This window comes from Phyllopteryx taeniolatus, chromosome 2 (genome assembly GCF_024500385.1).
Source record: "Phyllopteryx taeniolatus isolate TA_2022b chromosome 2, UOR_Ptae_1.2, whole genome shotgun sequence".
Classification (NCBI taxonomy): Eukaryota; Metazoa; Chordata; class Actinopteri; order Syngnathiformes; family Syngnathidae; genus Phyllopteryx; species Phyllopteryx taeniolatus.
The window spans coordinates 14,840,381-14,866,711 of NC_084503.1; the positions used below are offsets into that span (position 1 = coordinate 14,840,381).

Below are 26,331 nucleotides of genomic sequence, written 5' to 3' on the forward strand. Positions count from 1 at the left end.
GCGGGACGCTGGAGCCTATCCCAGCGGACTTCGGGCGAAAGGCGGACTACACCCTGAACTGGTCGCCAGTCAGTCACAGGGCACATATAGACACGGACAACCATTCGCACTCACATTCACACCGTCACTGAGTGGGAACTGAACCCACGCTGCCTGCACCAAAGTCAGGCGAGTGTACCACTACACCATCAGTGACTCATTATTACTAATATACTTTTAACCTGATCTCCAGTGACGTATTAATTCATTTCCGGTTCAGGGGGTCCCGTCTTGTGAGGTCGTGAATTATTTTACATTTATACATCCAGACGCGTATTAATTGGCTCGTTATTTTGTTGTTCAAACTTGGGTTATTCTCTGCCATAACGCGATTCCAGCCAGAACTATGTGACAAGTGTACTGTTAACCCAATAATTTTTTTCGGTGTCTTGCGACGTAATGACACGATAGCTTAGCAATTAGCATCATGCTTTTCCATCTTTTCCTACTCACTCCTCCCCCCTTCGTGATAACGTAAACGATACGTGTAAGAAGCATGGTAAGAAATGAAGTTTATCCGCTGCCATGGAGGCGATGATAAGTGACTTACAATGCGTTGACACTGCCCCCCTGACTGGCGTAATAAAATAGTATGCACTAAGCAGCTTTTCTCTCTCTCTCTCTCTCTCTCTCTCTCTCTCTCTCTCCCTCTCTCTCTCTCTCTCTCTCTCACTTGTTTTGTTTTTTAAGAATACAGTGCTTCTTTCAATTAATTAACTTAGGAAATTTTCGTCACGGTGGCCAAACACCGGAGAGCATTGGATTTTTTTCCTCCCAGTATCCAGAACGAACAATCGGTATTAGGGCCGTAACGACTCAGCGTTCAGTTATTTCTGTAACAAAATACGGATGTTCCATAACATTTGGCAGCACTGTATATTTTCACCCCTCTGTACATTTTTCAACGCAATTTCAGGATTTGTTTGTTCCACATGAAAACCCACATTTTAAATGGGTGTGTCTCTTTATTGCGGTGTTGGTTAGTACGACGCAATCATTACAGCTAAGAGTGGTGACCATTGTAACTGCTATAAGCTACAATAGTATTTTACTCAGATGAATGGAAAGGGAATGAGAGAAAAAAAGTGTGTGATCACTGGACCTCATGAATAATTGAGCACGACTATGGTGCATAGTGAGAGGAATGCCCTGTTGTGCTGATGCTTCTCTTGTCTGGGCTTTCTGTCCATCGGGTATTCTGCTTACGCCAGCATTTTCCTGCCTTAGCATCGTCAATCTGATCCACACAGGCAGTGTAAACATCAGAGTGGAAAAGAGGCGGAAACGGATTGAATAATGCTCCTCTTAGATGGCCTTAGCTTCTCTATTTTAAATAATTCCCTCTCAATATCTCTTCTCTGGAAGAGAAGCAGCAGCAAGAGCTGAATCTAACGCTTCTTCCATCGACCCGTATGAGCTGCACCTCACCCCTTTCTTCCAGCTCTCCTTCTTGATGCTCCTCCCCTTCACACTCCCTCCCTCCTTCACTCTCCAAACCCCTCGCTCCTTCTCCGCTTCTCGGCTTCGGATGCCCTCCTCACTTACAGTATGGACTCGGGAGGCGAAGGAGAAGAGGGTTGGATGGAGGACCAATGGGAAAAATGGTAGGACACTGTGAACGTTTTCTCTTTTTTTTCCTGGCACGCAGCAACATGATTGTGTGACCTTGTGTTTGTGTGCAACTGTTTACATGTCCTCTTTCTATTTGCAGAGTCTTTGCATGTTAAAGCTCAGGACAGGCTTGCCCTTGAATGGAGGGGTATGCCTTTGTGTGTCAGGAAGAGATGTAGAGCCTGCAGACCAAAAATAGCATGTCCAGGGAATTCATAACTCGCATAATGTTGTTCTGACAGTGGCGTGAGTGCAGGAAAAGCTCTGTGTGAATAGGCAAGTGTTGGGCTTGTTTTCATACATCAAATGATGTGGATGTGTGGCATCTGACAGGACCGTCCTGCTCTGGTCCTAAGAATGTCCTTGCAAGAAGTCAAAGCTGATGAATGACCAGCAGCTTGCACCAATGTAGTCTCTAAGTAGGAGTATAAAGGTGTGAATCATTGTGCACAGCTGCAGGTATGCTGCACATCTAATTTAATTTTAATCTAATTTAACAACTAAATGCCAGGTTCAATATGTTTATTGTGATGCTCCTGACATATGTAATGGCACTATGCTGTTGTTGGCCACTTTGTTAGGTCCCTGACACAATCTAAATGGAACAGATTGAATAACATTCACTTTTAGAATATTTTTAGCCATCTTAATTGGGTTTAGATGTTAAAAAGTAATCTCAATGTGTCCCAACCATCATAAACTGAATGACTGCGGGTCAGTTTAATGTAAAACTCTGCTGTAAAAATTTATGCTTTTACTTGACAAAACGTAAAATGTTTCAGTTGTTGCGGAAATAGTTATTGAAATAGCATCTGGTGGTGTTGTATTGGAGTGCATAAGTATGGTACCTCGAAGTTTGAGCATATGACGCTGGTAGACTTTCCCATTGGAATCGTTTTTGCAATATTTCGTCCCAGCATTCAAACCGATGCCTTCTTAAAATCTTGATTTTGTTTACACTTAAGTAAGCTTTTACGTTAAAAGCAATGAAACAGATTAATCACTCCCTTAATTTGCACACACGCATACACACTGGGACGCACACAGACACGCAGACACACATTCACACACGCACACACACATCTGGACACACTCAGACATACATACACACACACACACACCTGCATTTTGGTTACAAGTAATAAGTATAGGTCAGTTAACCGGTCAGTGCTAGCTTGCGAGCAGGTAACACAAGAAGCGCTAACACTCATTAGTCCTTCTTGTCAAATACAGTGGGTTTTCAGACCCCCTTAAATTTTTCATTCTTTGTTATATTACAGCCATTTGTTAAAATCCATCCATCCATCCATTTTCTGAGCCGCTTATCCTCACTAGGGTCGCGGGCATGCTGGAGCCTATCCCAGCTGTCATCGGGCAGGAGGCGGGGTACACCCTGAACTGGTTGCCAGCCAATCGCAGGGCACATCGAAACAAACAACCATTCGCACTCACAGTCATGCCTACGGGCAATTTAGAGTCTCCAATTAATGCATGTTTTTGGGATGTGGGAGGAAACCGGAGTGCCCGGAGAAAACCCACGCAGGCACGGGGAGAACATGCAAACTCCACACAGGCGGGGACGGGGATTGAACCCCGCACCTCAGAACTGTGAGGCTGACGCTCTAACCAGTCGGCCACCGTGCCGCCTTTGTTAAAATCATTTAAGTTATTTTTTTTCCCTCATTAATGTACACACGGCACACCATGTTGACAAAAAAACGAAATTGTTGAAATCTTTGCTGATTTATTAAAAAAGAAAAACTGAAATATCACACAGCCATAAGTGAGCTTCCGTCCAAACTGAGCAATTGGGGGAGAAGAGCCTTGGTTGTTAGAGGTAAAGAAGAACCCAAAGATCACTGTGACTGAGTTCCAGAGATGCAGTCGGCAGATGGGAGAAAGTTCTAGAACGTCAACCATCACTGCAGCCCTCCACCAGTTGGGGCTTTATGGCAGAGTGGCCCGACGGAAGCCTCTCCTCAGTGCAAGACACATGAAAGCCCGCATGGAGCTTGAAGGACTCCAAGATGGTGACAAATAAGATTACCTGGTCTGATGGGACAGAGATAGAAATTGTTGGCCTTAATTCTAAGTGGCATGTGTGGAGAAAACCAGGTACTGCTCATCGCCTGTCCAATACAGTCCCAACAGTGAAGAAGTATAAGAATCTTCTATTGTCATGAACATGCATGCATGCACACAAAAATTGTTCTCTGCATTTAACCCATCACTGTGAACACATACACATGTAAGTGGAACACACAGGAGCAGGGAGGAGCTGAAGCACCCGGGGAGCATTTCAGGGTATCAGTGTCTTGCTCAAGGACACCACAGCTGTGAGTCCGGGGGATGTTGGCAGATGGTCCAGTAGGGGTCTTGAACCTAGGTCCCCCACGGTGGGAGGCAATGATCTTAACCATTGGGCCATGGCTGCATGGTGGTGGCAGCATCATGCTGTGGGGGTGTTTGTCAGCCGCAGGGGCGGAGTGCAGAAAAGATTAATGCAGCCAAATACAGGGATATCCTGGACGAAAACCTTGTCCAGTGTGCTCAGAACCTCAGACTGGGCCGAAGGTTCACCTTAAAAAAAGACAATGACCCTAAGCACACAGCTAAAATACCGAAGGAGTGGCTTCAGAACAACTCCGTGACTGTTTTCGAATGTCCTAGCCAGAGCCCTGACTTAAACCCAATTGAGCATCTCTGGAAAGACGTGAAAATGGCTGCCCACCAAAATCATTCCCAAAAAGACTCATGGCTGTATTAGCTCAAAAGGGTGCTTCTTGTTTTTCTTTTGTAATAAACCTGCAAAAATGTCAACAATTCCTTTTTTTTCTGTCAATATGGGGTGCTGTGTGTATATTAATGTGGGGGGGGGGGAAATGAGCTTAAATGATTTTAGAAAATGGCTGCAATATAACAAAGAGTAAAAAATTTAAGGGGGTCTGCGACTGGTTGTTTGTTTATGTGTGCCCTGCGATTGGCTGGCGACCAGTTCGGGGTGTAGCCCACCTCTCGCCCGAAGATAGCTGGGATAGGCTCAAGCAGGCCCGCAAACCTTGTGTAAAGCGGTACAGACAATGGATGGATGGATGAAAACTTTCCGTACCCACAAACAGATGGACTCGAATGCATGAAAACCAGCCGCAGAATATAGAAACCAATGTCTTTTATTAATGTCAAAATAGTTGAACTCGGCCCACTCAAAAACAATGGGAGCTTGCGTGATATGGCACATATTATAATTATTTTATTTATTTATTTTTAGTCAATCCTGTGACTCTTGTGAGGATAAGTGGCTCAGATAATGGATGGATGGATGGATATTTTTAGTCAAACTCCAAATTGATGTTTTGGCTGTTGAACTCCAATGTATCATTGTGATGGAAACAACAGCTTTAAGTCAAAGGTACTGAATAACAATAACTCCAAAATCTCTTTAGCTGTAACCATGTGTTACAGCAGAATAAATGCAAGCGCTGTTGTATTGTATCATGTCGGATTGGACATGATGCATTCAGCAGCATATAACGTATATATGAATGATCAGATTTTATATCAGTCAACCTCATCTCATAATTCTGTTACTGTATTACCTTTCTTGCTTATGTCTATGCTCTCATATTGTATGGTCCCCACCATAAAGCAGCTGAAGCATGAAGAGATTTAGTCATATATTCTATATAATACCCATACATTTATTTATTTATTCATTCATTCATTCATGAATTCATTCATTCAGGGTGGAACGGTGGACGACTGGTTAGCACATCTGCCTGTGAGTTCTGAGGACCTGGGTTCAGATCTGGCCTCGCCTGTGTGGAGTTTGCATGTTCTCCCCGTGCCTGTGTGGATTTTCTCCGGGTACTACGGTTTCCTCCCACATCTCAAAAACATGCATGGTAGTTTAATTGAAGACTCTTAATTGCCCGTAGGTGTGAATGTGAGTGTGAATGGTTGTTTGTCTATGTATGCCCTGCGATTGGCTGGCGACCAGTTCAGGGTGTACAAAGTTAGCTGTGATAGTCTCCAGCACGCCTACCACCCTAGTGAGGATAAGCGGTATGGAAGATGGATGCATGTATTCATTTATGAAATCATTCATTTATTAACTTCAGTACCAGTGACACAGTCTGTAGGCAACTTTTGCAGTTGGCAAAGTGGGGTCAGGGATGGTTTTGGGGGATACACATGGAGGGTGATTGATAACTTATCTGTTATTTGCAGAAGTGGGTAGTAACGCGTTACATTTACTCTGTTACATTTACTCAAGTAACATTTTGGATAAATTGTACTTATCAGAGTTGTTTGAAAGCAACATACTTTGTACTTTTACTTGAGTATTTATGTGAAGAAAAATCGATACTCTTACTCCCTTACAATGATCAACATGCCGCTCGCTACTTTTATTTATCCATTATTGTGTGTGCGATCTATTTATATCTATATCACAATCGACTTCCGCGCCGTTGTGGCCAATCCAACATGATCACGAGTGTCATTTGACTCCAATTCACCAATGAGACGGCACAAGGCAGTCACATCACCGCACAGAAGCACTTCGTGGGCCAATCAAATTGACTCATTTTGGAAATCTTTACCCTGCAGACTCCGAAAAACAACAGCTTTGTCATGCGGCATAGTCTTTTAAATTGTGACTGCACAAACATGGAAATTTCAGCCCACTTCTAACTTGAGAAAACACCTTGCAGTGAGTTGCAGATGTCTCTCTCTCGCACTCTCTCTCTCTCTCTCTCGTGCGTGCTCATCAAGCAAACACACACACACAGACAAACACTATCAATCAGTCTGGTCACCAGCAAACAGCTTCTTCATTCAGTCATTTAAGTGAATAAAGCAAATAATATTTCTGTAGGGCCCAACGCATGTGTTGTTGGTTTTTGGGCAGTTAAAAATTGAAATAGTGACAAGTGTGTGTGGACTCCCATATACTACAGTATTATTATTATTATTATTATTATTATTATTATTTTAATTTAATTTGACGTTCATGCTCTTTTTTTATTAATCAGAAGTTACTCACGGGTTACTCATTTTACATTTACATTACATTTTTTTCACTGAATACTTTCTTATGCTCATTCAAGAAAATATTTGGAGGACTACCTTTTACTTTTACTTGAGTCATATTACTCTAAAGTAACAGTACTCTTGCTTGAATCTAATATTTGGCTACTCTACTCACCTCTGTTTATTTGCAAAGCATTGGCTTCTTAAAGTTCAAATTGGGAATGCTAATTCCTATCTATGATATGAGAAAAACATCAATTTCAGTGCCGTGTGAGAGGTCACACTGTCACTCATTAACACAAGCAGAAGAACAAACACCGCTGTAAAATGTCCTGTTATCCCTCGTTGTTAGAATAATGTCGACGTTCATCTGAAATGCTGAGGCATCCATTCTCCAGTGCTGCTACTCCCTGATGTCATTGTAGAACAATGTAGCACAGTCAACGGTGGGTTGAGCATCTGTTATGACACTCAATCTGAAGTGATTCAATCTGGGCAATTGATTTGAAGAGACAATAACCAGACTGGAAACAAACTTTTTTTCTCGACATTTTTGGACCAGTATTGTATATTGAATGTTGATGTTTATGACTACACACAGTATCGATGTGAACACAACTGGACCAAGTTAAATGAATTATAATGCTATCATGGGAGAACGATGATACATTCTTAGAATAGGTCCAAAATGACTGAATAATACATTAAATGTTAAAGTCAACCCAAGAGAAAATTTACTCCTTAAGACTTAAATTAACTGCTCTGGATCCTCCCAGTTCACTTACAATTAACTACTTTTTTCTTTTGAGCTAGTGATATAAAGCATTTTAATTTTTAGAGAAGAATAATCATAATGACTTGTACTTACTTATACAGGTTATACTTTATTAGTCCCAGAGAGGTCAAATATTAATTTGTAATTTATACTTTCCTGGATCATAAACAGGTGGCACGGTGGACGACTGGTTAGAGGGTCTGCCTCACAGTTCTGAGGACCGGGGTTCAATCCCAATTTATTCTAGATGTGCACCCAGCGTAAGACCCAAAGCATGCACATGCCCCTCCAATTAGTCCGTGCATCCATTCCACCGAAAATCGATATTAAACAGGAACATTACAACCCAACAAAAGACATGCAGCAGGAGCCCTTCACCATGTCGCCAGATGAGCAGCGCCATTTCTCCAGCATGCCACACGTCCACTTGTTTGAAGTTTGCAGTTTATCAAGACATTGAATGATGGGAGAACTTAGTACAAGCTGTCTGCCAACTGAAGCGGAGCAAAGGATGGGTGATGCAACAGGACAATCACCCAAAGGACAGGAGTAAGTCAACAAGTGTGAATGACTTCAGTGGCCCAGTCAGAGTCCTGACCTAAACCCAATAGAAATGCTGCACCATGACCTCAAGAGTGTGATTCACACCAGACATTCCATGAATATTGCTGAAGTGAAACGGTTTTGCTAAGATTTATGGTCCAAAATTCCAACTGACCGTTGTGCAGGTCTGATCTGCAAATACAGAAAGCATTTGGTTATGGTTTTCACTACCTAAGGAGGTCAACCAGTTATTAAATTAAAAGGTTCCCATACTTTATTTCCACCACGCAAGGTGATGTTTGTATGTTGTGGTCAATGAAAACATGGAAACCAATAATTGTTTTGTAGTATTACTTTAGGAAAACTGTCATTTGTTGTGACTTAGATCACTTTTTCTTGCAACTTTATATTTCACAGCTTAACACAAATCAGTGGCATGTACAGAATTATGTACTTTTTGTCCATGATAGCCACAAAACTATTATCAGTTGTATTAGGATGCTGCATTTGTTCTTGCTGTAAAAGAAGGATATTCAAGCAGATTCATTAATTAGAATGTTAGAAGGGTGTTGGTATCATTTTAAGGGGATGACAAAGTTGACATGTACAATCCATTTCAAGTCTTCATCGATCACAGAGAATGCCGATGTGAAATTTGAGACGCTGTGGATTTTCAGTACACAAACATAAATGTGTCTAGAAAGCTCAAAACTCTGAACCGAATAATTAAAATTTTGTTGAGTTAGACACGTGAGCAAATGCCAGATCTTTACTGTGGATCCAGGTTTTAGCAGGGGGTGCCACATTTCAAAGATTGCAAACTTGGATCTGTCATGCACATACATTTAGTAAACATATAAATAGTGAAAACATGGAATATAAAATAAGCTTCTTATTATCTCTTTTCCTTAAAAGTAACAGCAAAATGATTTCAAAGAACCTGAAAAATTGAATGTGCCAAAAGTTGGGTTTCATTTTAAGAAATTAAGCATTGATGTCAGTTACATGAATTTACTGACATTCATCCATCCATCCATTCTAAGTACCACTTATCCTGGTCAAGGTCATGGGGTGCTGGAGCCTATCCCAGCTGACTTAAGGCGAAAGGCGGACTATACCCAGAAGTGGTCGACAGTCAGTCGCAGGGCACGTATAGACACAGACCACCACTCGCACTCACATTCACACCGTCACCGAGTGGGAACTGAACCCACATTGCCAGCACCGAACTCAGGCGAATGCACCATTACACCATCAGTTACTCTTCACTGATGTTATTAGCCCTATTAGATACATGTATTATATATAATGGTGAAGGTGTTTGGACCCATTTGGGAATTCTGTCTCTTTTCTCTCCTCCTTCAGTACCTCATTATTATGTAAACAGAAACATTGATTGCCTGAATCTCGTGCACATCTTACTTGTGGTGTCTTTAGATGATCATAGCTATTTATATACAAGGCGCATTTTCATTCTTTTCAGACTTGACATTATCTTGAAATTATTGTCAGACTGATGTCACTGCAGCTTAACTATTTTGCCCACCTTGCCCTGAGTGAGTGACTGTGACCCTGTGTCAGGTTTTGAGGCTCCATTTACAATATGCTATACTGAATTATATTTTATTGAACCACAAAAACAAGTTGTGATTGTCAAGGAGGAAGCAGATGAACACAAAGAAGATGAAATGGGCAAGGATAAGGACACAGTATCTGTATTTTTTTAGGCTGTTGGCAATGATAAATTGACCATTCCCGACTACACCCATGCATTTTGGTGACAGAAACTCTGCGCTTTGCTTTCTAGCCACAGCTCGGCTTCAGTACGGATGAAATCATAAATATAGTTAAATATTTTTGTAAAAGATATATATATATATATATATATATATATATATATATATATATATAATGATTTTTTTATATATATAAATATATATATATATATATATATATATATATATAAAATGACTGACACACACACAGTGGCTGAAGTAAGTATTTAACACATCACCATTTTTCTCACTAAATATATTTCCAACGGTGCAATTGACATGAAATTTTCACCAGATGTTGGGAACAACCCAAGTAACCCATACATACAAAGAAAGTAGAACAAATAAGATCAGACATAATTGTAAAATATTGGAAATGAAATAAAATTATGCCGCCGATCTGTCTGTGCTTATACTTTAATGTTCAAAAGACACTGTGTATGCACAAATGATGTTTTACTGGATCCTGTTTCATGCAGTTCAGGATGCATTTGTCGAGGATAATCTCATTTCCAGGGGTCATCGTGGGGTTGTAGGTGCCTTTTGAGTTGATTGAATTTAATTGCGAATGGAATAAACACTGTGAAGCCAAGACTGCTAAAAATGTGCTGTGAAGTCGTAGTGTTGTTATTCTACAGATGTACATTTTAGACAATGACTACAGACCTTTTAACTGATTCTTTTCATGACCTTGTGATCTGTGAGGCCATTGCTTGGCATGGTGTAGTCTTTCTGTCAGACTGGTAATTTAAGATTGGGGATGAGGCTGTTCCTCTAAACTCTTGTCACTTTTTTCTTTGACCAGGTTGACCCATGACATTAGCTTGGGTGAGTTTGAAGATGATGACCTGTCAGAGATTACGGAGATCACAGATGAATGTGGAATGAGCCTCAACTGCAATGGCCCGGATATAAAGGTAAGACTGTAGCAAAAGGACTAAAACATTTGGGTTTTTTTCTGTAAAGATTCATCAGATATGCATTTTGTAGTCCACTGTATTTTGCTCCAGGATCCAGCTTATGCATTTTCGAGACAAAGAGGAAGCTGGGCCTTTGCCAGTTGACTTAAGACCCTTTCACACTTTTTTCTTGTAAAAAAAAATAAAAATTTCAAAATACATAAATTGAAAACACATTACAAATATTTTGGAGCCAGTTAATGGCATTTCCATTAATTACAATGGGAAAGATGATTTGAGATAAGTGTTTGAGTTACTTGGAATGATTTCAATTCGTATCTTAATGCACCAGTATATCACCAGAATCTGTAATTCAAAGAATACACAAAAATGGTCAGAAATAGCCACTTGCGAACAGAGCCTGAGTCTGATTTAATTATCCATCCATCCATTTTCTGAGCCGCTTTTCCTCACTAGGGTCGCAGGCGTGCTGGAGCCTATCCCAGCTGTCATCGGGCAGGAGGCGGGGTACACCCTGAACTGGTTGCCAGCCAATCGCAGGGGACATACAAACAAACAACCATTCGCACTCACAGTCACACCTACGGGCAATTTAGAGTCTCCAATCAATGCATGTTTTTGGGATGTGGGAGGAAACCGGAGTGCCCGGAGAAAACCCACGCAGGCATGGGGAGAACATGCAAACTCCACACAGGCGGGGCTGGGGATTGAACCCCGGTTCTCAGAACTGTGAGGCTGACACTCTAACCAGTCGTCCACCGTGCCGCCCTGATTTAATTATATTTTCTAATTATCAAAGGTATGGTATTTATTTTTCTACAGTAAAATGCTAATGTTCAGTATTCTTTAGAATTGAAAGTTAACTGTTCTTAAAAAGGATTATTCTTTTTTCTTTTCTTAAAGGTTTTTTTTTTCAATTATTATGCTCCATAATGTCATTATATCAATGGCATAAATAAAAACATCAACAATACTATTGTTTATCGTGTTTGGGAAAATATATTGTCCAAAAGAATTTGCTATCATGGCAGGCTGCAACATAATATATTGAGAGAGAGCAAGAGTAATGGATAACACAAAAATATTGTCCAAACTGTGCATATAAAAATCTGCAATATAGCGGGACCGCGAAGCAACAACCGTTGTATACAGTAGCGGAGGATTACTGTATCTGTATACTCCGTGATGAGGGTTAGTTGCAGGGACTCAATGTTCCAGGGCTGGGACTCATTGTTTCAAGACATATTCATCCTGGGACTCACATAGTGTAAAATGAGCTACACACTTTACATTTTATTCAATGAAATCTCTAAGTGCTACAGAGAGATTAAAAACAATATAAAAGACTTCTGAGTTCCAGCAACAGCAGGTTATGGTAAAAACAATTAAAATAATTCTATAAGAGCTACAGATGGTTTAAAAACGAGCTTAAAAGCATTCAAAATTACAGCCATCAGCTGGTTAGGGTAGAAACACACTTAGGAACTTGTGGTTAAGAGTGCAGTTAAACAGTTCCATTTTGTTCTCTTCTAAGCTCTCCGTGGATGGTATATTGCTTACATTCTTTCTCCTCTAGCAGTGCCATCAATGAATATTTGCCGGTGATGTAAAAATGTTACCACAAAGTAATAACATTGTTGCAGTTACATTAAACTTAATTCGTTGTCCATACAGTGTTTGTGTAGCATGCGATTTGTAGGGCGTCAAAAGTCATTTTTGTCACACAAAAATTCACTAACTCATACTCTTTTGAAATACGTGCAAACTGTACAGACTGAGACTCTGTTTATTGAACACACTGGTGAACCGTGTACTATAACAGTCACCTCTTTAGAACATCATCCTTGCATTGTACTCACAGGCAGGTCTAACTGATTTATCGTCATTCCAATTGTTACACAAATGTAACAGAGCAGGAGCTGAGCTAACGTGAGACACCCTAACCCACCTCAGATGCTTCATCAGTGTAGCAGCAGTGCTAACCTAATACCCCACACGTCAAAATCCCAATTTAGCACGATTGAGGGTTTGGTAAACATTTGAAGAGTGCACTACGATATGCTTTAGATCGTAATTTCGCACAGTACTACAAAACACAATCTACTGTAATTTTCTTCCACTTTCATGTATTTTGATGCACCCCATATTGCAGAAACTGTGTGAAATGGACTTTTCGGTAAGAGGCAGGATTCACCCTGACAGATCACGAGGGCTCATTGCCTGATTTAGAAAAACGAGCTCATCAAAAGGTGTTGTTTTAATTCATTCTGTCTAATTATTTTTTGCTGTGCACCTTAATTTTTTTACACAACAAAGTTAGACTATACAATCCAAAGGTGAACAGGACATAGGGATTTGATGTCATTCTCACAGAGTTGTTGGTCTGTAGCTTCCTGCCAGTAGCGGATAGATGCCAGATGCCCGACTCAGGCACATTTGGTAAAAGTGTGTGTGATGAGTTTACTGCATATAATCCCACACTGTGTCATGTTATTTCATTATCTTAAAGCACATTTTGGGCACCCTTAGCCCCTACTGCACTGTGTGTTTTTTGAACTTGTGGCATAGTAAATGAATGATTTATATTTTTATTTAATTGGATGATGTTTGAACTATAAAATAAAGACCCAGAGACAGATTATGACGGCTACAGAGAGCAAACGCAAGAGAGGTGAATGTATTATTCTGTCAGATCTCTTCAGCTCTGTTCTCTCTGAACCATTGATGCCGCTTCCTCCTTCACCCGTATTATTCATTTCTTTTCTTGTAACCAAGACAACAAACAGGAGGGTCGAAAGCTTTTCTTCCCCTGAGTCATTTACGTTAGCAGATTAGCATTTGATATTTTGGGATCTTTCGCTATGCTTTTTCATGCCTTCTTATTTGGGGTGCTAACCATAGAATAGCCTTCCTGAACATAATATATTGTAATATCTCTAGCTCTGAATGTGGGCCTTGGGGGGGGGGGCTGGCTGTTGTGTCATCAAAGAAGAAATAGTAAAGGACCAAGGAACAATTCAGATGAAACAGAAAATGGATATTTAAAGGTCACCTTCCATTATAATGATTTTTTTTCTACTGTTTTATGCATAAAATAGGTCAAAATGTGTCTGTGACATGGTTTAAGTTTGACATCTATGCGGTTTGTCGTTTGAATGCAAAAGCCTTTGAACATAAACTGCTTGGAAATGACAGGATTTGAAATCACCGACAGTATGACGTAGTTTTGGTAATTATATTCATATATTTATGGCTTATATATTATACCTAGGGTTGGGTTCGTGAATCGAGAACCGATTGGAACCGGTACTAACGTTCCCAGTTTCATTGCCTAGGGTCCGCCGAAAAGAAAGTGGTGGTGAAAGCCAACGAAGAAGAATGCACAAGAAGACATGCTTGTGGCCAACGGCGAACAAAAGTGTGTCTCAACTTTGTTAAAATAAATGACCAGTCGCCTCAGTGCAACACTTGGAATAAGATTATATTGTGCCAAGGAGGCTTTCACAATGTGCAGAAGTCTGACGCGGTCCCACCCGCTCTGAGTCTCAGCCTACACCGCACGCAGCTTCAATCAAGTCAAATTGGGTGAGTCAAACAATACATCTATGCCAATATTGAGGCGCCCAACAAGTTAAACGGTGGGTTGCACTTTTGCACTGATGGATTTTAGCATTTATTTTAGTCTTCAAACCAACGTAAGACAGGATGACAAAAAAAAAAAAAGCTTAACATTGAGGTAAAACTTCATCAAAGGTCAAACTAGCAACTTTACATCACAATGAATTTCGACAAAGTTCACATAAACGTCTCACAGTATCACAAACACTAACCTTGTGCTTCATCGGTGGGAAGGTAAAGGAATCAACATTTTATAGTATTTGGTTCCATTTATTACTCTTTTTCTTGCCGTCTACGTTTACTTTCGCTTTCAAAATTCACCGGTGTCATGTGATGTACTTTTTGTGCTAAAATCCTGAGTTCCGGTGCTTACCCTTCAAAATACAAAGCTACAAGCTTAAAACAGGAAGTCAAGTTAAAACGTGCACATATAAACAATTTGATGTGATAAAACAGTCGCAAATCACTATTTTAACAATGCTATCTTTAAATTTTAGCTCAAACATTAATTAATGGATATTTAGTCAAGTGGGTTAGTTCCACACACATTGCCTTTTTGTTCATAGGTTTGATATTGATACTGGTTATAAAGAACCCCGAGTCAAATGTTCATTTTAGTTTATACTGCAGGCTGCTAATGTTAATAATTTGGACACCCTTTATTTAAACCATGCAAACTTTTTTGACGCAGCACCTTAAGAGAATCGGAATCGAGAATCGTTTGGAACCGGAAGCGAAATGAGGAACCGGATTCGGGACCGGAATCGCTCAAATTTAAACGATGCTCAACCCTAATTTTACCTGACCATTCCATGGTTGTTACCTGCCCATCATCTCACACAGCTTTTACAGGTTTTATGCGAGCAAGTCTCAGCCACTGCAGAGATAAAAATACATTCTATAAAGTATACATGTTGTGTTTTACAACAATACTATATTTGTAATTTTTAAGGTAACTGTGGTGGATGAGATAGTGAAGCTTGCATTCATTGTCGAATGGAATGGTTGTCGCGGCCAGTTCCTGTTACATGAATGGGAGCGAGAGACAAGCTCAAAATAGCCCCCTCTTACGTCACCCACACGTCCAATCTCAGCCAGCTCACATTCTTAGTGGGCCAACAACCCAACGTTTGGTGAATTGTGCCTCGCAATGATTTATGAGATGGCACGGTGGACGGCTGGTTAGCACATCTGCCTCAAAGTTCTGAGGACCCGGGTTCAAATCCGGCCTCGTCTGTCTGGCGTTTGCATGTTCTCCCCGTACCTGGGTGGGTTTCCTCCCACATCCCAAAAACATGCATTAATTGGAGACTAAATTGCCCGTAGGTGTGAATGTGAGTGCAAATGGCTGTTTGTTTATGTGTCCTGCGATTGGTTGGCGACCTGTTCAGGATGTACCCCACCTCTCGGGACTCATGGGACATGCACATGCGTAGTGCAGGAAATATCGTGGAACACTGAGCAGAGCGCTAAACTTACCCAGCGGAACGTCCTGCGAAGCTTGATTCAGAAATATGAATGCATTTTGATTTTGAAGTAATCAAAAACGATCAAGGCTAAATCATGACCGACATGCAAAAAACTGTTTGCTGACCACGGTCGTCTACAACCCGGGGAATACAAGTAATATGAGAACTCAACTGTGTTGAGTGACTGATGTCATTTTATATGAGGAGAAGAGGATTTCCTGGCCCACACAGAGTGGAAAGCAGGGACATCAGTACGCTCGAGGAAAAGATCACCACTAAGATCATTACTGTGCACAAATTGCCAATTGACTCCATATTTACCAGAATTAACAATAAAGCACACTGTCTTAAACTTAACTCAGTGAGATGGTATTTTTGTCCATTTGCCAACACCTCCATCCTTTAACCTTTAATCTTAGAAGTTATATTTGAAAATGTGTTGAAAACATGCAAAACCAGAGTAAGCCTTTTCAGATTAAAACTGTAATTTAAATTCTGTATTCAAATTGTATTCGGTTTAAATGATGCTATTTATTTTTAGTTTGTGAGTTTGGGTACGATTGTTTATTGGGAGTCTAAATTAACTTCTGTTAATGTTAGTGTAAACGTTTGTTTGTCACTATATGCCCTGCCTGTGATTGACTTTCATCCACTCCAGGGTGTACCCCTGATCTCACGCGAACTCTGCCTGGATAGACTCCAATTTACCCACAACCCTTAACAGGCCATGTAGTGGAAAATTAATGAATGAATTTCCTGTACTTAGTGGTCTAAAACGTAATCAATAAAATCAATGACAACAAATTACTAATAACGTAAAGGCTGGATGGAACTGCCAATGAGATTAATAGGAATTAAACAGCATAGTGAACGTGAGGGAGGGTGTGGGGTAAGAGATGTTTCAGCAAAACAGCAAATGGAGCTACATTATTTCCATGGCAACCTAGTTTTACTCCCCACCCGCATGTGTTCGAGCTGAAAATAAACCAAGGGCTGGTTTGAACTGCCTCCTTGGATACTGCTCACGTCATCTCATTTACTCATGGACGGAAAGGACCCTGCCTCATCAATGCAAACAACAACAGTGTCTTGTGACAATTTTATTGAGAGGATAATCACTGGCAATGTTACATCTGAACAGATTTTCTTCTGAGGCTAGACATTCCCTTTAAGAATATTGAAATCTTTCTTGATGACATAGTTGTGATTTATATCATTTGTGAGTCATCAGGTTGCAATTTAGGGCTATTGTGAGATTTCCCCTGCTTTGGCTTCTCTGATTGGATGAGAGCTGAGCATCGCAGTATTGCAGCGTCGTCAGGGCGCCAGCAGCATGTACTCCTCATCCGCCTCCACTTCGTCACTTGTCTCCTAGCAACAGAGCAGTGCTCTTTTAAAGGGGACAGTTATAAATTGAGGCCATAAAACACAAGCGGACGAGCAAAAGCCGGGTGCATTAGCAGATATTGATCTTCTCTTTGAAATAGTTAAAGGGAAGGAAAATTAGGCTTTTAAGCATTCAAACCAGTTCCAATGTCCTGAGTGTAATGTGACTAGAGACGCAATAGTTATCATAGCTAAGAACACAAAGCCCTCTGATACATCTGGAGCATTCATTTACACAAAATGACACTTAACACAACAATGCTGTCTTCCTAGTTTTGCCTCTGAGACAGCAAATTTTAGCAGTTTACACTTCCTACTTGACTACCTTATTATTTTTTGGGGGGGGCAAATGTGATTGATGTTTTACCGCAGAGAAATTGGGTTGAATGAAGTCATCTGATGCAATTGATTAAACATTAATGTATTTTACCATGTTACTTGGCTTTCTGTTTGCATCTGCATGGACACAATGTATGGAGGTACAGTACATCTGTGTCACCAGATTCTGAATTTGTATAACGAACACTGAATGTTTTTTACCATCCTAATATTCAATGGACACAATTTCAGCTTCAAATATTCGGCTGCTCGATTTCAGATGTCAACTGAACTCGATGACGGCAAAATTATGTTAAAAAGATCACTCTTGGGTCACCAGCCGAAAGCTGTTAAGCCAAAAGCAGCCAATCTTGGTTGCATACACTGAAAAGGCTGGGAAGCCTTTTTTTAACATAATGTATTATAAATGTTATAATAACAACAATATTACCATTATTAGTTAATATTAATATCTAGATACGTAGAATAGAAGACCCCTGTGATTGGCAGGCGACCAGTTCGGAGTGGAGCCCGCCTCTCGCCCTAAAATAGCTGGGATACGCCCTGCGGCCCTAGTGAGGATAAGCGGTACAGAAAATGGATGGATAGAATAGAATAATCATTTTTATTATTTGGCGCAAAGGCATACGAAAATAAATATTTCTGCATTTAATTCACAGGTGTCAAACTCGAGGCCTAGCCCGCCACATCTTTTTATGTGGCCCATTCATCCGTTCATCCATCCATCCATTTTCTTCCGCTTATCTGGGGGCGGGTTGCGGGGGGCATCAGCTTAAGCTGGGAAGCCCAGACTTCCCTCTCCCCAGCCACTTCGTCCAGCTCTTCCAGGGGGATCCCGAGGCATTCCCAGGACTTCCGAGAGACGTAGTCTCTCCAACGTCGTCTGGGTCATCCACGGGGCCTCCTACCAGTGGCACATGTGTGGAACACCTCACCAGGGGGCATCCTAACCAGATACCCGAGTCACCTCATCTGGCTCCTCTCAGTGGCTCTACTGTGAGCCCCTCCCAGATGAGCTTCTCACCCTATCTCTAAGGGAGAGGCTGGACACCCTGCAGAGGAAACTCATTTCGGCCGCTTGTATCGGCGATCTTGTTCTTGTTCGACCCACAGCTCGTGACCATAGGTGAGGGTAGGAACGTAGATTGATTGGTAAATGGAGAGCTTCACCTTTCGGCTCAGCTCGTTCTTTACCACAACAAACGGATTCAGAGTCCGCATCACTGCAAATGCTCCACCGATCCGCCTGAGGATCTCCAGCTCCATTCTTCCCTCACTGTGAACAGGACCCCGACATACTTTAACTCCTCCACTTGGGGCAGGACTGCCTCCTCTGCCCGAATAGGGCACGCCACCCTTTTTTTCGACTGAGGACCATGGTCTTAGATTTGGAGGTGCTGTTTTTATCCCAACCGCTTCACACTCGGCTGCAAATCCCTCCAGCGAATCTCTCCAGTTGACGATTGCGGCTTGATGGAGCCATCACAACCACATCATCTGCAAAAAGCAGAGACACAATGCTGAGGTCACCAAAACGGACACCCTCAACACCTTGGCTGCGCTTAGAAATTCTGTCCATAAAGGTAATGATCAGAATTGGTGACTATTTATGTGGCCTGTGATAGCAAATCATGTGCGTGAACTTTCATGATTCCTGCTCAAATCTGTTCCAAAATTTCAAATAATAAGGTTGAGATACTGCAGGCATTTTTCGTTGCCATACCCATTTTTACAGTAACTTGAAAAATAATTGAACAAATTACAGTATTATCCTTGACTTATGATTTCAAAACGAGTTATCCATCAATTTGTTGTGTCTCTGTAATAATATGAGGAAGCAATTCAACATTTACATGTATGGGTTCACAGTCATAACGGCCCTCTGAGTGAAACTGTATGTGGCCTGTGACAAAAATTAGTTTGACACCCAAAACTGCTTCGAGATGCCTTTACTCAGTTATCTATTCCGTACAACAGACAGGCTCTCAACTCCATATGAATGGAGCTTTCATTCAACAACAACAGCACATCTCCACCCTCGCAGAGGCAAAACAGGCAACAGTAACAATCTGGACTGAGATGACGATCTTTAATTCATTTAGTGTTACAGTATACCATATATTTCACAAATCCGACCTTGACATGGAGCAGAAAGTGGAACAAACAATTGCAATTCACACAATTTTCATCTGAAACAAAAACTATCTTTATTCATAGAGGTGTTACAAATGTTAACCTCAGGCACAATACCATCCATCCATCCATCCATTCTCTACTTATCCGGGTCGGGTCGCGGCACAATACCGTACTATATATATTCAAAACAAACGTTCTGGTTGTGCTCTTAACTTAAGGCTGCAACTTTAACTTTAATGACGAATGATGATGGGTATGAAAAACATTGTGTCACCCATGCATCCCATGTTTTTGGGCACCTGGCTAGTCAGCAGCCAGCGTGTCAAGCTATCGTAGCTTTCTACTTTTTCCCTCATTGCTTCTGAATAGCATAAACAGATGAGGCTTAGATGCGCAACACCAGACACAGGATGTCCAAATCAAACAGCATTGTTCAAAAAAGCTTCTCAAACCTGGGTGCGCCCAATTAGTAGATTAGACTTGATGTTTCTTCACAATTGGCATATTGTAGCATGGGCGGCACTCTTGGACCAGGATTCAACTCCAGTCTCGTCTGTGTGGAGTTTGCATATGTTCTGCATGGGTTTTCTCTGGGTACTCCGGTTTCCTCCCACATCCCAAAAACATGAATGGTAGTTTAATTGAAGACTCTAAATTGCACATAGGTGTGAATGTGAGTGCGAATGGTTATTTGTTTCTATGTGCCCTGCGATTGGCTAGCGACCAGTTCAGGGCGTACCCCGCCTCTCACTTAGAGTCAGCTGGCATAGGCTCCAGCACACCCGCAACCCTAGTAAGGATAAGCCATCCATCCATCCATTTTCAACACCGCTTATCCTGGTTAGGGTCACGGGGCGCCAGAGCCTATCTCAGGGGACTTCGGGCGAAATGCGGACTACACCATGAACTGGTCGCCAGTCATCACAGGGAACATATAGACACAGACAACCATTCCTACTCACATTCACACCGTCACTGAGTGGGAACTGAACGCACGCTGCCCGTACCAAAGTCAGGCGAGTGTACCACTACACCATCAGTGACTAGTAAGGATAAGCGGTCCGGAAAATGGATGGATGGATATTGTAACATTGCAACCTGTGTGCCCCCTACTGGCAGACAAAAAATATTGCAAACATTTTGAAAAATCTGTGTATACTGTCTATTCAGTACTGCTGTGTGCACTCATTATTTTCCCCGACAGCAGGGTTACAAATCCACCTCAACTAACAAATATGTTTTAAAGGTTGAAAATAAGTCCAAATAAGTACAGTAGTGTGATTTTTCTGGAACTCATTTGAGGATTGGCGAAAATAACAGTTGCCTATTCCCATGGTTTTCCCTACAAAACATGGCTTGGGCTACGTTCACACTGCAGGGCAATTATGCCCAATTCAGATTTTTTTAAATGAAATCCGATCTTTTTATGTAGTTGTTCAACGTTACAAAAACAATTGGACTTCGACTGAAGACTGAATGCGTCCTTAAACGTCACACGCCTGCGCACAAAAGGACGTCACGCTGCACATGTGCACAAACAGGAGGCGCTGTGTTGACGGAAATAAATATGGCCCCTCTCGGAGGTCTCGTCATGACGCATTTATGGTAATTTCAAGGATTTTGTGCAACCGAAGCCAACATTTTATTATATTTATCAGTTATACAGCATCATCTTTTCCACACTGACTGTTTTCTGCTCCTTTGTCTGCCGTTTGATTTTGTCGCGTGTTTTGTCCAACAATTGTGACGTTTGTCGTAGTTTGATGACGTCTGGGTTGGCTAAGCGTTCATATTGCACTCGTGTTCGATACCGGCCTGGGTCGGATATAAAAATTTAAAAAAAAATCGGAATTGCACTGTTCACATTGACATGAAAAAATTAGATACATGTCACATTGGGCAAAAAAATTGGAATTGACCTGCTGTGTGAACATAGCCTATTATTTTTCGTCATAGTGAAATAAAGCTGCATCACTGTAGTGTGTGTTGAATGACTGATAATGTCCATCCGATACAGCTTAAAAGCTAATGTCTTAATAATGCCAAATGGCAATGTAGTGGGGATTTTTACACCAAGTCAGACCATCAGCATGAACCATTATTTCAACATGTTAAAGAAAAGCTGTGCAGCTAAACACTCTGTAGTGCACGGGAGGAAGGGGCTCTCAGCTGTTTTGGGGGCTCTCGCCAGCTTAGTGTTGACGGTGAGAGTGCTGCAAGCCAAAGTCAGGGAATGTTCTAATTGGCCAGTTCAGTCTCCTCATGTCATCCACTCACACTCCCTCTCCCTCGCTCACTGTTGTCTGTTTCTGTTTATCTGCTACTAATGACAGGATGTGCCTTCCAATCACTGCAGGGCCACACAAGACGAGGGACCAATGGCAGGGCGGGGAGGGCAGAGCTCGGCGCCGTAGGACAGCTCCAGGCAGAGATGCTGCATTTGGATCTCATTGATGGTGCTGACGGTTTCCGCGGTGATAAAGAGTCTTCCAAAGCCTCCATCGCACTTCCTCCAGTCACCAAGGATCCTACAGAACCTGTTACCATGGATACCTACCGGCCCAAGAGACCGACAACCCTTAACCTCTTTCCAGTTGTGCCCCGGACACAGGTAAAGTCTTTTTGTTTATTTCATTATTTTATTTTTTTACATACTGTATACACATACGCATACACGCAACAGTGTCGGAAAATCATATTTTATCTTATAGCACATATTGGTCTTTGAATGCAAATGTTATTGGACAATGGCAGTCATATTATTATTGAATCCTTTGCATTTGCTGTAAGAGGATGTGTTCACTCAACTGAACAACAGTCTATTGTCAAGACTTTGTCAAGACCTTTCTCCCCTTGGTGTTTGTATCATTTCTATTGTTGTCATATGTGAATGGAAACAAGAGTTGTGATTTTGTTTTATGATCACTGTGAATCGAATAATAGTGTATGTTGAGGGCCAACCTTACAAGTACACAAGAGCTTATATAAGCGTGTGAGTGTAAGTATAATATGACTGTGTGCCTGTCCAGTCTTTTCATACAGCACATTTACCTTTGCTAAATCTGTAGAGTATATCATGCAATAGCCAACCATCTCGACGGGAAGTTCAAAGTTGAATTGTGTGATTTGTAAATGGTAATGGCTGTTTATGGTGGCAGGTTTGTGTCATAGTCTGAGGACTGTGTTGCCCTATGACTTTTTGATTTCACCGTGTTGTCAGACACACTTTATTTAGTGTGAACTATTTTTATGGGTGCCCATCCGAGTCATGTTTCTGGTCATCCGGCAAACGTATGTTTAGGTCGTCTGATGAATGTATGTTTAGTCATCACGCTCATCATGTTTAGTCATCCCGCTCCCTCAGCACGTTTTATGTACTGTTATTATTCTAATTAATGATAGTTAATATGATAGCAAATGCTTATTCTGTTGGGGTTCTCATTGCCTAACCACCTCATGCATGGATACATTTACTGGTTTAGCTTGTCTTGGCTTTGCAGGAACATATCTTGAGGAGATCCATGCTGGCTTTAGCTCTTGCAGAGGCCTTTTGTCCTATGAATCTTACTCCCAGACCCCAAGAGGTTTCCATATTTTTAACATTGATTGCTACCATTCATCTGGGTTTGGCTAACATCTACCTGATTACTGACACTGTTTGTAAAAGGGCAGACTCCTAAGAAGAATAAACTTTTTACATATAGGCTACAATTTACAGTGAAATGTGTTCTATGTAGTTAAACCAAACCAGCTGTGGAACGTTGGAGATTAACGAAGAAAAACCTGAAAGGATATTTGTTCCCTGTCCCATTAGACACCAATCCAACAAATAATGAAGAATAAACTAGGCAATGTTAGTGTGACAGGCTCACTATGTCTCTTGTTGGATCAGTTGGAAGAAGAGTCTCTCAAGGAAAACATGTCAAACTGTTCTTTGGTCTGCTTTTAATAAAAAGAACAGTTTAGTCCAATCTAATCAAACTGGGTTGGTGATAAGGCAACATCCACACTCATCTTTTGGGGGACTGTTCTTAATCTTGCAGTTTGACTTTTGAAACTTCAACTGGAAGCAAAAAAAGTGGCTGTTGTATCCTGGCTAAGCGGCATTGCTACATATAACCGGCACAAAACTAAATTTTAAACACAATAATGGCTCATTATTTTATACCAGACCTCGGCGATGCTGAGGCACTTTTAATTTCGGTATATTGTGAATATTGTGACATCTCAAATACATACATACATTCATACATACTTACATACATACCAGGTTTATAATAGTTTTGTATTTTATATTATAGTTAGTTTTGATTTAGTTTTGACTTCTTTTTCAAATTCAGTTAGTTTGAATTAGTTTTTACAGCAGATTTTGTTAGTTTTTATTTTTTCAAAAATCCTTTGTTTTTAGTTTGCATTATTTCCAGTATTAGTTTTAGGTTTTGTTTGTTTTTGGGGTATTTGTCCCAAAAAAAAAAAGATAAGTATTGTGTAATAAAAACTCAACAAAAATTAGCATTTAATTTTTGTTTTCATTAACTTTCTAAGAGATGAACAACTAACTGCAAATCAAATGCAGGTACTGTATAACAGTCCACAGAATTTGAAGTGCAATAAGTGCAGCGCATAATACTGCTTCTAAGGTTAGATTAGATGCATCACAACGTACAGTAAAACCATTCATGGGACACACGCTGTAGTATGGCCTTTTTAAAAATATGTGTTTATATGTTGAACTTACAACAACAAAAATCAAGTTCTTATTTGCATGTTTTGCTTCCCTTTACATTTAAATAACTAAATTGCAAACTGGACTTTCACGCTTTCCCCTGCTGTTTCTCCAGTGAAAGTGCATCCAGTCTTTTTTTTTTCGTTCAGTCCATGATTATTGTGACAAAGCTTTTTAAGTTTTCCTGCTGTTGCTGAAGGATCGTTGCAGTAGTTCAGTCACCTGGTGTGTGCTGCTTTCACATCTGCCTTTCATGGCAGGAAACTGCGGCAGTTTGAGACTCTCGGCAGTTGTACGTATCGCTGAATTTTCCCAGAAAGATGAATAACCAACGTGCAGGTTCCATGAAGGTACTAGCTAATCTGTAGCCCTGTTAGCCGTGTTAGCCGTTTCCGTAAGTCCGATAGTTAGCCTTCCGGACGAAAATATATCGACTTAAATCTAAAAGGTAATCAATTGATTGTATCGATACTAGGAAAAAACGCATTGGATTTAAGCGCAGCAGACTTTACATGGATGTGTGTGTGTTTTACCACTTTTAATGATAAAGACGTTACTCTGTTAAGTTTTCCTGTCTGTGACGTCATAGGTGATCATGGGAGTATCAAACAGTATAGTTTTTTTATGGCGCCATTTAGTGGGCTGATCTGAGAACCAAACCACATCTCCCATGATCCCTTACAAAGTGCACAGGGGATCATGGGACATGCACATGCATAGTGCAGGAAATATCGTGGCGCATTGAGCAGAGCGCTAAACTTACCTTATATATCAATATATCAATGAGTAAAACTTTAAGGGGGTCTGAATACTTTCCGTACCCACTGTATAAACAGCCAATATAACAATACACTATGGCATATATTCTTCTGTGAAAAATGAGTCATATTAACAATATTCGATCGTTACTTATACTTTCTTTGTTACTGCAAGTGTGTATCTCATTGCGTGCACCACTGCACCTCAGAGGTCAAGACATGCAGAGCAGGAACAGTGATTTCAACAAGGCATACACAGAGACAGCTGAGCACTTTAAGCCTCACTACAGGATTCCTAATTTCCTATCCGCCGTGTCAATAAAACCAAACCTCAGCTGTATCAAGAAGTTTCAAAGTATATTGCTGCACATGTGGAGAAAGCAAATGCTGTTCGACCATATACTGACAGTAAAATAATAACTCAATTGAACTCTGTTATTTTGCACTTTAAAAGTATAATTTGTATTTATTTTTTATTGAGGTTATTCGATAAATAAATATATATATATATATATATATATATATATATATATATATATATATATATATATATATATATATATATATGATTCTACACTCACTCCTCCAGGCTTGTAGGCTGTCAAAATGATTTTCTGAGCAGCGTCACATTTGTCAGTGTTTTAGTTTGTCTGGTTTCCCTGAGGTGGAAAACTGACCGCTGAAGCCGCTTTAGCGTTGTTCTTCCGAGTTTCCCTTTCTGTGTTTGAGTTGTCACGACTAGAAAGTATGAAGGAAACAATTGCTCCAAAAGGCTGTGTTCTTAGGAAGTCGTTCGCTTTCTTCAGCAGCTAAAAGTATGAATTTACACACACTTAGCACTTCATTAGGTACAGTTGCCTAGTTTAATTAATGCGATCCAAGTGAAAAAAATACTGTCTACAAACACACAGATGTATAATGCAGAGTACCTCAATGAATCCGACATCTAGATTTGTCCTGCATTCCAATATGCACATATAATCAGAGCTGCCAACCTATAAGATTTCACTACCAGAACAATTTGTCCAAATTTGTCTGAATTCCCATATTTTCCTAATTTTGTCAAGAATATTTACGTGCAACAGTCATAATCCATCCATCCATCCATTTTCTGAGCCGCTTCTCCTCACTAGGGTCGCGGGCGTGCTGGAGCCTATCCCAGCTATCATCGGGCAGGAGGCGGGGTACACCCAGAACTGGTTGCC

General features: G+C 40.8%; 1 protein-coding gene across 1 annotated transcript in view; it reads left to right on the plus strand.

Annotated features, from left to right (window-relative positions):
- Positions 1–1,290: 1,290 nt before the first annotated feature.
- The window catches only part of LOC133472066 (C-Jun-amino-terminal kinase-interacting protein 1-like), a 46,796-nt gene continuing 21,755 nt past the window's right edge, over positions 1,291–26,331 (plus strand). Inside the window, exons 1-3 of the mRNA XM_061762400.1 lie at positions 1,291–1,643; positions 10,580–10,691; positions 21,999–22,253. Of these exons, the coding sequence (XP_061618384.1) occupies positions 1,588–1,643; positions 10,580–10,691; positions 21,999–22,253 (423 nt within the window). The 5' untranslated portion in view covers positions 1,291–1,587. The remainder of the gene's footprint in view (positions 1,644–10,579; positions 10,692–21,998; positions 22,254–26,331) is intronic.